Source organism: Meriones unguiculatus, chromosome 14 (genome assembly GCF_030254825.1).
Source record: "Meriones unguiculatus strain TT.TT164.6M chromosome 14, Bangor_MerUng_6.1, whole genome shotgun sequence".
Lineage (NCBI taxonomy): Eukaryota > Metazoa > Chordata > Mammalia > Rodentia > Muridae > Meriones > Meriones unguiculatus.
In genome coordinates, this window is record NC_083361.1 from 85,884,802 (window position 1) to 85,898,466 (window position 13,665).

General features: G+C 42.9%; 1 protein-coding gene across 1 annotated transcript in view; it reads right to left on the bottom strand.

Annotated features, from left to right (window-relative positions):
- Mrpl48 (mitochondrial ribosomal protein L48) overlaps positions 1–13,665 on the bottom strand; it is a 43,869-nt gene that overhangs the window by 19,023 nt on the left and 11,181 nt on the right. Inside the window, exons 3-4 of the mRNA XM_060367662.1 lie at positions 13,428–13,465; positions 5,513–5,598 (exon numbers count right to left, since the gene is read on the bottom strand). Of these exons, the coding sequence (XP_060223645.1) occupies positions 5,513–5,598; positions 13,428–13,465 (124 nt within the window). The remainder of the gene's footprint in view (positions 1–5,512; positions 5,599–13,427; positions 13,466–13,665) is intronic.

The window sequence follows — 13,665 nt, forward strand, 5'->3', positions numbered from 1 at the left end:
AACATGAAATTTACAAGGTAAGTGCTGAGTCCAGAGATGCTTACTGAAAAGTGGTCCCTCATTGTCATGAGTCAAGCTGGGTCTTGCAGGATGAGAACCATGGAGAAAACAGGAAGGGTATGAGTTCTTGGAGAGGAAAGGTTATGTGCAAAGGCACAGAAACAGGCAAGAACATGGGTCTGTGAGAAAGTATGCAGAAGATCATCAAGAAAGGGACTGGGCCTGTGCTCTAAGAGACCTGTGCTTCCCAAGAAGCTTCACTCAATCCCTCCCCTCATTACCTCCTCAGGGACAAGGACACATGATTTCATGGATGGGAAACAAATGAAGAGTTATAAATGAAGCCAAGCAAGAAAGCCAAGTAGCATTGACAAGAAGAGGTGAATCAGATGCCTCTTTTTTCCAAGGTTCAAAAGTCAGAAGGTGGCTGGCATGGTGGCAAACTCCTTTAACGCCAACGTTCAAGAGGCAGAGGAGACAGGTGGATCTCTGTAAGTTCCAGACCAGACAGTCAGACCCTGTCTCAAAACAAACAAACAACCCGCCCTTGAAAAAAAAAAAAAAAACCCTCAGAAGACTGAGTAGTGCATTTGGAAGGAGGGAAGGGAGAACATCAGTAGAAAAAGGCACTTTGATCTTGAGAATTGACTAACATCTCCTCGGGACATCAAACTCTAAGAGAACGAGAAAGGAAAGGAAAAAAATAGGAACCTGGTTACTTACTGTTTTTGTTGTGTTTGTTTGTTTTTTTGCCTTGAGGTTTCAAGAAGACTACACAGTTTATCTATCTAGGCCAGGTCTCCAGAGGGGTGAAAAGCGACAAGCCAGCAGGATGGAGCCTCTGTACACTATAAATGAGAGCGTTCATTGGGCTGTCCTGAAGAACAGGCTCCTAGGGCAGCTATCACCACCATCCAGCTACTGTGCTAGCCACGGTGGAACTAGCCATGGCGGGGCAAATACTATCAGAGGGCCCACAGCCCCGATCCTAGGAGCATTACTCCCTCCCAACAACCAGGGTCATCAGGAGCTAGCTGCCTGCAGCTGTTGGGTGTCTGCCACTCTGCTTTACAAAGCCCTGAGGGGCAGCTCCAATAACCACATTTCAGCTCAGTTGGATCAATATTTATTGTCCCTGCTTGATGCTGGGTCTTATGCTGGACACTGAGGAAACAAAGAAAAGAGGTACATGTCATCTACCCTTAGGTATCTCGAAATCTAGAAGAAGAGGTAGCCATCAAAACAGACAGTCCCGGGGGCTGGAGAGATGGCTCAGAGGTTAAAAGCACTAACTGTTCTTCCAAAGTTCCTGAGTTCAATCCCCAGCAACCACATGGTGGCTTACAACCATCTATGTGATCTGGTGTCTTCTTCTGGCCTGCAGGCACATAAGCAGGCAGAATACTGTATAAATAAAAAATAAATAAATAAAGAGTCCTGTTTTTTTTTAAAAAAAAAAAAACAAAAGACAGTCAGTCCCAGGACATGGGGAAGATAAGGAACTATGACAGCTCATAGGAGAACAAATAACTCCATGCAGGAAATCCAAGGTTTCTCAGAGGAATGTTCATCCTGTCCCCATTTAAAGGTTGAAGACAGCCACGGGGTGGTGGTGCATGGCTGTAATCCCAGCCCCAGGCCTACAACAGGAGAATCATAAGCTAAAAAGAAAGGGGGGGGGGAGTTGGGGGCTGAAAAGTTTTTTAAGTGACAAAGGGGAGCAGCACAGAAGAGGCCTTGAAACAGGCAAATGTGCAGGAAAAGCAAGAGATACAATGTAGGAAGTCAGGGGACTCAGAAGGTGAGAGCTGAAGCCAGAGTGAGGGACAGGGATGGATAGCACTCAGTTTCCTTTTTGATCAAGCTATGGGGCTGGTCAGCATGAGGCAGATGCAGAAAATTACCATAGAGGAAAGAGCCCAAGGAACAGGAAAAACAAAAAAGCTACCCTGAGCTCCACCCAAACAAAATTAATTCTTTTTCCTATTAATTTGTATGGAGCTTTTAGAAAGAGGACGTTTTTAAAAAGGGAACGTACTAAAATAAAACCCCAAAATATACTCTAAGGTGCCACAACTCAAAGGAGTGTAAGTCACTCTGTGTTTTAAAGCAGTTACATCTCCTCTTAGCACTGTCCTCGGAGCACAGTATCTCCGATAGTTTAGCTCTGATAGCTATACCCTGTGGGCATAAACCAGGTCCTATTCATCTTTCTGCAAAAATTATTTTTCTGATCCTGTAAACCTAGGCAAAAGTCCATAGCCCCTAGCGAGGAAGCTGCTGCCATTGTTCTGTCAAACCACAAATGTCTCCTCACCTTGCCTTCTGAATAACAATGTTAACATCGGGTATCAATCAGTGCTGCCATCAGCCTGGACCAAAGAAGCTTCTCTTTGCAGTGGTCACCGTGACTACAGAGACTCCTGCCTAGCCAAAGTACTAAGAATAAATGACTGCTGAATGCCCAGTCATAATGGGACATCTAGATGACCCCTCCAAGGTTTAGGGGACATCACAGAAGAAAAGGTGGAAAGGTAAGAGCCTGAAGAAAGTGGGAAGAATGTTGACTTCTGGGCATGATGTGGCTTTTGCATTCCTGAAGCCAGAAGCTGTGGTCACCTGCACAAGACCAGGCCTGTCCACACCTGTTATGGAAAGCCCCTCACCCTACATACTTAAATACAGTTTGTTGATGGAGACAGGAGAGACTTTTTCTTCAGTACTATAGACACTACCCAGGTACTCATGCTCCTGTCAACTACTTTTATGAAACTCATTGGAACACACACACCCAGAAAGTAGGAATTGTAGAATAAATAGGAATAAGAGGGTAACAAGGGGGTGCATGTGATTGAAACACATTATGTACATGCATAAAAATCTTATGGCTGGGCTTGGTGGTACACACCTTTAATCCCAGCACTCAGGCAGAGGCATGAAGATCTCTGTGAGTTCAAGCCCAGCCTGGTCTACATTGTGAGTTCTAGGACAACTAGGGCTATGTAGAGAGATCCTGTCTCAAAGACAAAAACAAAACAAAAAATACTGTTATGTATAATTAATACATGCTAACATAAACATTAAGAAATTGTTTTCCATGTTTGAGAGATGGCTTAGCAATTAAGAGCCCTGGGACGAACATAGGAAGAGGGAGAAAACAGGGAACAGGACAGAAACCTACGACAGAGGGCTGCTGAAAGACTCTTCCCAGCAGGATATCAAAGTAGATGCTGAAGACTCATAGCCAAACTTTGGGCAGAGTACAGGGAATCTGTACAGAGCACAGGGAAAGAAAGGGAAAATAGAAAGACCTGGAGGGGAGCTCCACAAAGAGCAACAAAAATAAAAAATTTGGGCACAGGGGTCTTTTCTAAGACTGATATTCCAACCACAGACTGTGCATGGAGATTACCTAGAACCCCTGGTCAGATGTAGCCCAAGGCAGCTCAGTGTCCAAGTGGGTTCCCTAGTAATGGGAACAGGAACTGTCTCTGACATGAACTCAGTGGCCTTCTCTTTGATCATCTCCCCTGATGGGGAAGTGGCCTTACCAGGCCACAGAGGAAGACAATGCAGCCAGTCCTGATGAGACCTGATAGGCTAGGATCAGATGGAAGGGGAGGAGGACCTCCACTATCAGTGGATTGGGGGAGGGGAATGGGAGGAGATGAGTGAGGGAGGGTTGGATTGGGAGAGGAGGAGGGAGGGGCTTCAGCCGGGATACAAAGTGAATAAACTGTAATTAATAAAAAAAAATTTTTAAATGAAAAATAGAAAAAAAATAGAACAGAAATTGTTAAAAAAAAAAAAAGAGCACTGGCTATTCTTCCAAAAAAATTGGGTTCAATTCCCACACCTACATGAGAGCTCATACCTGTGTGTAACTCCGGTTCCAGGGGAACTGACACCCGTACACAGACATACATACACACATACACCAGAACACCAATGTACATTAAAAAAAAAAAAGAAAAGCAATTGTTTTCTTACCAATTTTAAATAGGCAAGGCATCACCAGGCATATTACACACTGGGTGTCTGTTCAAAGCTTCATGACATCTGAATTAAAACACTGTTGAGCTATTCAGAGCCAACGTTTCTTAACACTGAGTCTGACAAATGCCGAGGGCTAGGGATGCGCTTGGTGGTAGCACACCCATCTGCCACACATAGGGCCCTGGGCCTGACCCATAGCGGTGGGCTAACAACTCAGGTAAAAGCTGTGGACTCAGCTGGCAACTCTTTGCATAGCGTTTCTGGGCCCACCAGGCCTGGAAAGATGAGGCTAATTTACCCAGGGTCACAAAGCCTCAACACAGCAGACCCAACCAGACCCAACCTGAGCATGTTTCCTGGGAGGAGCCTGCCTGACACGGGTCTCAAGAGCGAATGTTCTTCTTCTAAAATTCTTTGATGGCAAGTTTAGCAGCTTTGAGGTCCAAATACAGTGGCTTGCACTGTGCCTTGGAGAGAGAAGCAATAGCAGGTAGACAGTTGTATGGGAGAAGGAAAATAAACCAAAGAAGCAAAAGCTGTTGAACATTCCCTAACTAGACCAGTAAACTCTTCTCAATTGTACTGCCTATAGGAAGCCATAGACTCAAGACTCAAAGCCAAAGCCTCCTCACATGGAGAGAAATTTAACCATCCACAGAGCTATCAGGCATCAGGGCCAAAGAAACAGGTGAAATGACTGCCCGATGTCTGGTAATGCCTCCCAGTTATCACTTGCAAAGATCCAAGGGCTACAAAAATATTTACAGCTGCAAATACTCTAAACACCAGCTATCAATCCATCTCTCACTTTCCACATACCATTCATTCAACTAACGTTAATTTAAATTTTTATTTTAATTGTGTGTGTGTGTGCGCGCGCGTGTGTGCGCCTGTGTGTATGTGTGTGGTTACATGCACTTGATTACAGATACCCACAGAGACCTCAAGCATTGCTACTCCTCTGGAGCTGGAGTTACCTATGAGCCACCTGATAGGGGTTTTGGGAAGCAAACTTGGGCATTCTGCAACAGCAGTCCATGCAGATGGGCAGTGGTGGCACATACCTTTAATCCCAGCACTTGGGAGGCAGAGGCTGGTGGATCTCTAAGTTCAAGGCCAGCCTGGTCTACAGAGCTAAGAGCAGTACATGCTCTTAACTGCTGAGAAATCTCTCCAGCCTCTCAACTAATATTATAATGTTATAACTAATGTTATAACTTCTACTCCGAAGTCTATGCTGAACTAATTGCTAAGAAGATTTTGTCTCTAAAAAATATCATAAATACTAAAAACTCAGCAATTGGGGTTTTGCTGATAATCTAGCCAATGAGCAAGATCAGAAGCTGGGAGAACTACCTCCAGCCTGCATGATTCCAGACTAAATAACTGGAGACGACAGAGAACCAAATCTCTCCTTTACAGCTCTACTGTGCCCCGCCTGTGCACACATGATCATCCTATCTTTGCACCCGCCCCTGACATCATCCTTTCACAAAGGACCCGCCTTGCGTCTTACCTCTAGTACTTTCACCAAGTGTTTGTATCTTCCAATGCCATGCGTGGGCTTTGTCTTGTAGTGTCGACCGCTCCTTAGAACACCACCTAAAAGACCACAAGACAAATTCAGAAACAGACAGGTCATATGTATGGGGTAGTTCTTGGTTATCCCCACGTTTCCCTCCTTTTAGCTCCTAAAATATCTTCAGCCCCAACCACTCTTCTTTCACTGAATAAATTCTCTCCTAAAAAAAGTGAATGGTAAGCCAGGCGTAGTGGCACACGCCTGTAATCCCAGCACTCAGGAAGGCAGAAGGAGGCGGATCTCTGTGGGTTCAAGGCCAGCGAGTCCAGGACAGTCAAGGCTGCACAGAGAAACTTTGTCTCAAACAAACAAACAAAAAGTCAACGATGGTCAGGGGGACAAATATATTTTAATGAGGTTCTCGCTTCATCTTGCTCCTCAACAAGCAACATTATTTGGACATTTTTCTTTCTTGTTTTGGCTGAGTTTTGTTGTTGCCGTTTGTTTGTTTTGAGGGACACTGTGATGGTTCAACAGGTAAGGGCACTGCTGCCAAGCCTGATGACCTGAGTTCCCACTGCAGCAACCATGGGTAGGAGAGAGTGACTCTTGTAAGCTGTCTTCTGTCCTCCATAAGTGCACACACACCACAGACCACAAATTCATAAATGTTCTTTTTTAGTGGGGCAGGGGTGGCATACACCTTTAATCCCAGCACTTGGGAGGCAGAGGAAGGCTGATCTCTGAACTCAAGGCCAGCCTGCTCTACAGACCAAGTTCCAGGATAGCCAGGGCTACACAGAGAAACTCTGTCTCAAAAACAAAACAAAACACCCAAAAACAACAACAACAACAAAAACCCACAAATGTTGTAGGTGACGATTAATATTTACTATTGTTTTATCTTTTATTAAAGCTGCTGTTAATCCTAAAAAGCTGTATAACCAAATCACCACACAGAGACTGTGATTTATTTAATTAACCTAGAACACAATGCTGGGCAATAGTTACTCCATCCTAAACCTCCAAGCCCTCATAGTTCCCTAACATTTAGATTTCCCACATTATACTTGCTTTTAGCGATATATTAGGTCCAGTCCATCTCTCCACGTCATTCCAAGATCTCCTCTGCTCTCCCAGCTCTCCTCTGCCTCCCACCTTCCTGTCCTCTGGCTCCTCCCTCTCTTCCTGCTTCCTTTTTCTTGCTTAACATTGTGGCAGTTGCTTTATTTTGGCATGTTTACACAAAGTTGAGACAGGTGATGCTTAGACTAAGTATCACAATGCAATGTGGGATTGAAACCAGAGAGTGGGGGAGAGAAATTAGCATTTGAATGAACAGGGTGAAGTGTATACATTTTAAAAGAACATTATACCAACAAACAAAAAAACCCAACCAAATAAAAGCAACCCCCCCCAAAAAAAAAACCCCACAAAATTAATAAATGTTCTTTTTCAGACAGGGTCTCACTCTATAGCCCAAGCTGGAACTCACTCTATACTCCAAGCTGGCCTGAAACCCATAGCACTCCTCCTACTTTAGCCATCCAAGTGCTGAGATTACAGGTATAAGACACCATGTCTAGTCCTTTTGAGGTTTTCTGATGGAGAATATGGAGAGAAGGAAGCAAGTGGCAAAAACAGTAAGCAAAAAATAAATAAATAAAGAAAGAAAGAAAGAAAGAAAGAAAGAAAGAAAGAAAGAAAGAAAGAAAGAATTGGGAATTTCTATAAACTTTTTGTTTTTGTTTTTGCTTTTTAAGACAGGTTTCTCTGTGTAGCCCTGGCTGTCCTGGAAATCACTTTGTAGACCAGGTTAGCCTTGAACTCACAGACATCTACCTGTCTCTGCCTCCCAAGGGCTGGGATTAAAGGTGTGCACCCCCCGCCCCCGCCCTGAAGTCTATAAACTCTTAAGAATTGTGGAATACTGTGAGCAGGCTCACCGCTTGCCCAATGCACCCAACTCAAGCCTGAGCCCAGCTACACAAAGAAATAAATGAAAGATACAATGTGATCTATTTGTGCTTACAGCACAATAGTCAATACATATTTTAAGTGAACACCCTCCCCCCAATCTAGGTACAGGTATACATGTCACAACCAAGAAAAAGCAGGGGCTCTATACACATACATATTGCAGTGGGCTCAGGAGGAAGACTTATCTTGCTTTCAACACACACGCACACACACACACACACACACACACACACAGAGGTATGTTTTTGGGTTTCTCTCCAGTCTCTTTTAGTTGTCATTGTTATCTTTACTCATAAATAAAAATAAAATGGCAGTGTGGTGGTTAGTATTAGCTATCAACTTGACCGAGTTGGAACTACTAAGAAGAGAAGCCTCTGAGCATGTCTGTGAGCGACTGTCTAGGTTAGGTCTACAGAGGTGGAAAGACCCACAGTAAATGTGGCCGGTACCATTCCATGGACTGGGTTGGAGGCAACACAAAAAAAGATAAAGCTGGCGGAGCACCAACATTCCTCTCTCTGCTTCCCGACTGTGGAACAACGTGACCAGATGCCTCCTGTTCCTGCCACCTTGCTTTCGCCACCATGACAGACCGTGTCCCCTCCAACCGTGGACAAAGCAAACCCTGCCTCCCTTAAGTTGCTTCTTGCTGGGTGTCTGCATGGAGCAATGCAAAAATTAACTAATACAGGTTATGTTGTGAGCCAACATATGGGTGCTGGAAGCTGAACCCAGGTTCTCTGCAAAAGCAGCAAATGCTCTTAACTTCCCGTCATTGTTCCAGCCCCCTGTCATGTTTTTAAAAGATCATTTTGGTTGCTGTGTGGAGGGAGTGGGAGAAGTATAGATGGAGCATTAGGGGACTAGAAGGAAAGCTCTTGCTGTTCCTGGTCTTTCTACACCCTCTCACACCCCCTACCCCACCATCTACAGCCACAGAACAGTCCTTCTACAGAAAATTTCTAATCATCATTCTTTCTCATCAATTCAACCATTTATCCATTTTACACATGCAATTTTTGGAAGAATTCACTATTGGCCTGATACTACAGTCAGCACTGAATGAGGCAGAAAAGGGTTTTTGCCATATTTTTCAATGTTTGGTGGCTTTTTATGGCCCAGAGATGAGGTTTCTTAGCTAAGCATTTTAAGGACCTTGACTTTATAATCCAGGTCCAATTACTTTATCTTCTTTCCTATTCTGTAGGATCTACTGGCCAGTCTACAGAAGTCTTGTAATTGTCATGTCTTTGGTGCCTTGTAGGGCTGTCCCCCTCATCTTGGTGTCATTCTTCTGTACCCCTAAACAGACAAAGATCAAGTGTTCAGCTTTAGAATTAGTGCTCTCCTGTGCCTGCCTAAACTGTATAATAAAATATTACGTGTTAATTAAAAGCTCAGATGTCAATCACCATGCTTAAGTACACAGGCAATCTTCTATCAGTGGCTTCAAAAAGAAGAAAGGAAACTAGTCTTTGAGATGATGATACAGCCCAAGTTGCAAGGGCTGCAAATGGTTACCTCAGTCTCTCATCTGCAGGAATTCCTTGGCAAGGAGACACTCTTAAATTCAGTTTGGGGCAATTCCTATAATTAGAGCTGCTGATAATTAAAAAGCTGGTTCAAACTACTGTTAAATTAACCATTTCCCCCTTAAATGAAAGGTTTGAGTCAAATTGTCAGTGGTTAAGCTGTTTAATTAGCCAGTTGTTTTTATTGTAAAATGTGTAAGTTTGAAAGCCTCTTATTCCCAGCAAATCCAATTGCTTCTTTCCCTCTCCTTTGTGTCATTAGACTGGATGTCCTGCTGTTTCAGTAACATCCCAGCCTCCTGGGAGGAAAGGCTACTCTTCACTGACAAAGACACAAACTCCCTTGTTTCAGATTCAAAAATCATTCAGCTATCAAAGCTGTAAGATGTGAACCCATACTGACTGACTTCTCCCCTGTGCCGCTCACAACTGTCCTTCAGAATTCTGGTTTACTAACAGGAGAACCAAAGCTGTCATTCTAGGCTAAGAATAAACAACTTTTTGAATTATTTCTCTTTAGAAATTGGAACAAGCATTTCAGCAGAGCCATGCAGGTAGGGAAAGGGGATGAAACTGGAACAGCACTGGCCAAGAATCTGATTATAGGATATTCTCTCCACTCAACAGACTCAGGTCTTCTAGGACAGAGAATGCTAGCACCTGCAAACAATATACCCTCAATAGATATTAAAAAACAAAACAAAAATGGCTTTCCAAATATTCTATTAAACTGGTCTGCAATGATTTGTTCCTGGCAGCTGCCCACTTTGTTTTGTTAACATACTTTTTTGTCCTTCCCGCAATGCTTCTTTCTACCTTTTGCTCATGCTGTGGTCCGAGCACTCTGAGCTCCCTTCATTAGCCCTCTTTTTATACATTTACTTTGATCTACTATGTCCAAATAAATAACAGAAAGACCATGATCATAAGCAGGCCTTTCCTTGGACGGAGGCAGCTGAAATGGTACCCACAGTCCATATATTGAGTAAGTAAATGGGGTAGAAACAGAGCACTGCTCCCTGTTCTTCTGAACATCATTATAATGTAATTTTGAAACTGACACAGCCTGAGTTGTCCTGGAATTAGTTTATGTAGCAAAGAATGATCTTCAATGTTTGATCCTCCTGGCTCCATCTACGAAGCGGTGGTATTACAGGCATGAACCTCAATGACTGGTTCATAAGATGCTGGGGATTGAATCCAGGGCTTTGTGTATGCTAAGCAAGCACTGTGCCAATTGAGCTACATCTCCAGCCCCAAAATGAAAGATATATTTCATCATCATTCTGTCTGCCAGGTGTGATGATGGACACCTATAATTCCAGCACACAGGAGGCTGAGGCACAAGGGCTCTCTTTTATTTTTATTTAATTTATTTTTTATCCATTGCTCTCCCTGCATGTACACCTGCATGCCAGAAGAGAACACCAGATCTCACCATAGATGGTTATGAGTCACCATGTGGTTGCTGGGAATTGAACTCAGGACCTTAGAAGAACACCTAGTGTTCTTAACCTCTGAGCCATCTCGCCAGCACTCCCACAAAAACCTCTTAAAGTTTAGGGTCAGCCTGGGCTCCATAACAAGTTAGAGGCTAGCCTTTGTATCAAACAAATCTTAGGATAGAGGAAATCTTACTAAGTATGAAACAAAACTTAGAAATCAAAGATTAATAAATTTACCTATGTGAAAATGGAAAACTTCTGGTTATCAAAAAACAAAGTCATGGGGGCTGGAGAGATGGATTAGTGGTTAAGAGCACTGGCTGCTCTTCCAGAGGTCCTGAGTTCAATTCCCAGCAACCACATGGTGGCTTATGACCATCTATAATGGGATCTAATGCCTTCTTCTCTCATATAGGCATATGTGAAAATAGAATACTCATATTTATAAATAAATAAATCTTTTAAAAAGCCATGGCACAGTTGACTGGAAAACCACACAAAGCATATGAAATAGAAAAGTGCTAATTCGTCTATTAAAAGCTTCTATAGGGCTGGAGAGATGACTCCACAGTTAAGAGTGCTGGCTGCTCTTCCAGAGGACTCAGATCCAATTCCCAGCACCCACATGGCAGCTCACAACCATCTGTAACTCCAGTTCCAACGGTCCCAATGACCCTCTTGGAAGTTCTTTCTCACTTTTCCTTAATACAGCTATACTTAGTGTGCATAATAATATTAATAATGACAATAAAGTGCTGCAAACATTTAAAGTTTTTCTTTCTTTCCTTTTTTTTTTTTTTTTTAAAGCCAAGTATGTAGACCTGGATGAACTCTGGATCTCCAGTACTGAGATAACAGGCATGTCAAGTCACACCAGTGTACCTGACTGATGTATGACCTTTTAAACTTTCTGTAATTTTTTATCGTTCAAAATAACTAATAAATTTACCTCTTGACAACTTTTTCTTGATTTAGTCTCAAACGTCTTCTGTAATGTTGAGCCACAGAGATCCTATCATGAGCTGCAGTACTGAGCTCAGGTCCCCTGAAAGAGCAGCACACATTCTTAACCATCTCTCTAGCCCCAACCCAATAATCACATTTTCAGGTTGGGGCAACAGCTCTGTCAATAGAGTGTCTGTCTTGCGAGCATGAAGACCTGAGTTCAGGTGGCTAGTGTCCACATAACTTGCTGACCTCGCTGAAATCACTGAACTCCAGGTTAAATGAGTGACACTATCTCAAAAGCGTATACAAATTGAGGAAAACAGCTAACGTCAACTTCCAGAATGTACACCTGGCACAAATACATACACACGCACAGAAAAATACATACAAAGAAGCTGGTGTTTGGGGACACTTTGGATGCAGGACCAAGCAGTGCCTACCCACTCATGCGACCATTCTAATGACGACCTTACTAAAGCCTCTTACATACCATATTGCACCCTGCCAGTCCATATTTCTTTCTTTCCTTACTCCTTTATCTCTGCTTCTTGTTAGTTACATGTCACACAGCTGTTGGGAGCACAAAGCTCTTTGCACTAACAGATAGCACTAGGGAAACCAGAAATGTTAAACACGCAGGGTTGTCTCAAAGGAAAAGATATAGAACTTGTTACCCGCCCAGAAGGCTGGGAATGGAGGTGGCTAGTAACCTAGGTAACCCCTGTGCTATCTGAAGGGCCAGGCCAAATGGAGCTCACACAAGCAGGACTAGAGGAGCTAACAGACCTCTGTGCTGCCTATGTGACCGAGACCACCCCAGCCCTTCCCTAGGCCCTTAAGATAACACATGCAGCCTAGCATGGAAGAAGTGAAATGTACTTTGAGAAGAGTTTTGATTAATTATGCCTCCTTGTGTGTGGGGGGTTGCTGTTACACCAGGAAACTTTTCCCCCAAATTGTAGTGTCCATAAATGTGCCTAAAATAAACTGCCCTAAGTCAAGAGAGTAGAAGTTTGAACCCACACCAGCTACTGAGTCCTGTTTAACTTAACTTAACAGACTTTTTTCTTGCCTCATGCAGACCATTACTCTGACAGCCCATATGGTCACAGAGACCTCCATAAACAGCTTTGAATTTTGTCATGATAGATAATGCAAGCAAGCCAAGAAACTGACTCAAAGAAATGGAGTTAATGAAACTGGACGGACACTTGTTTTGGATAAAAGGCTGAGAAAGCCTTAGCCTGGTGGAGGGTGAACTTGAAAAACAGGTTTGAGACAGTAGCAATGTTATAATAACCAGGGAAGCAAGCAGGATATATAAATAACTGCTTATATTGTTTTATTTCATTAAATTTTCAAATACCTCATTACAACTTATAGCAGAATTATCCTCATCTTAAAAATTTTTCATGTATTTTTATTTAATGTGTATTGGTATTTGTCCTGCATGTATGTCTGTATGAGGGAATCGGATCCACTGGAACAGGCGTTACAGACAGTTGTGAGCTGCCATGTGGTGCTGGGAATTGAACCTGGCTCCTTTGGAAGAGCACCAGCGCTCTTAACTGCTGAGCCATCTCTTCAGCCCCAAAATTATCTTCATTTTTTTTTTTAAATTGAGGAAACTAAGCTCCAGAGAAATAGTCAAAAGTCATGGAACAAGTGCCAGCATGGGGCATGCCTTTAATCTTAGCACCTGAAGCCTGAGAAGAGGATCTCTAACTTTAAGTCCAACCGAGAGCAGTAAGGCTCTGTCTCAAAATAACAGACAAGCAAGCAAGTAATTACCAAAGAAAGAGATGGTAGAGATGGGATACAAACTTACTACAGGGCTCTTGCTCTAACCACTTCATATTCTTATCCATGGTTCTAGCTATATAAGGAAGGATCTATCCTCTGCCTCCTTCCTAAAAGATACATTCAGCATCCTAGACAAAATCATTGTAGAGAGCTACAGGGTCATGTACAGAAAGGAGACCGTACCAAGACATAATCACTTACCTGCAGAATAAATGGGATTCTCTCCCAAAATTCTGAATCTAAAAAGAGAGAGGAAAGTACATTGAGTATAATTAGATATTCACACTTGTAAAATTACTGTAGCCTTTATGCTCTATATTAGGATACATGAACAGTAGATACGTCCTTACTCTCTCCTTCCACAAACAGTATTAAGCACTTACTATATATCAGCTAAGGTGGTTCTGAAGATGCAAGCTAAGTACAGTATCTCTTATGA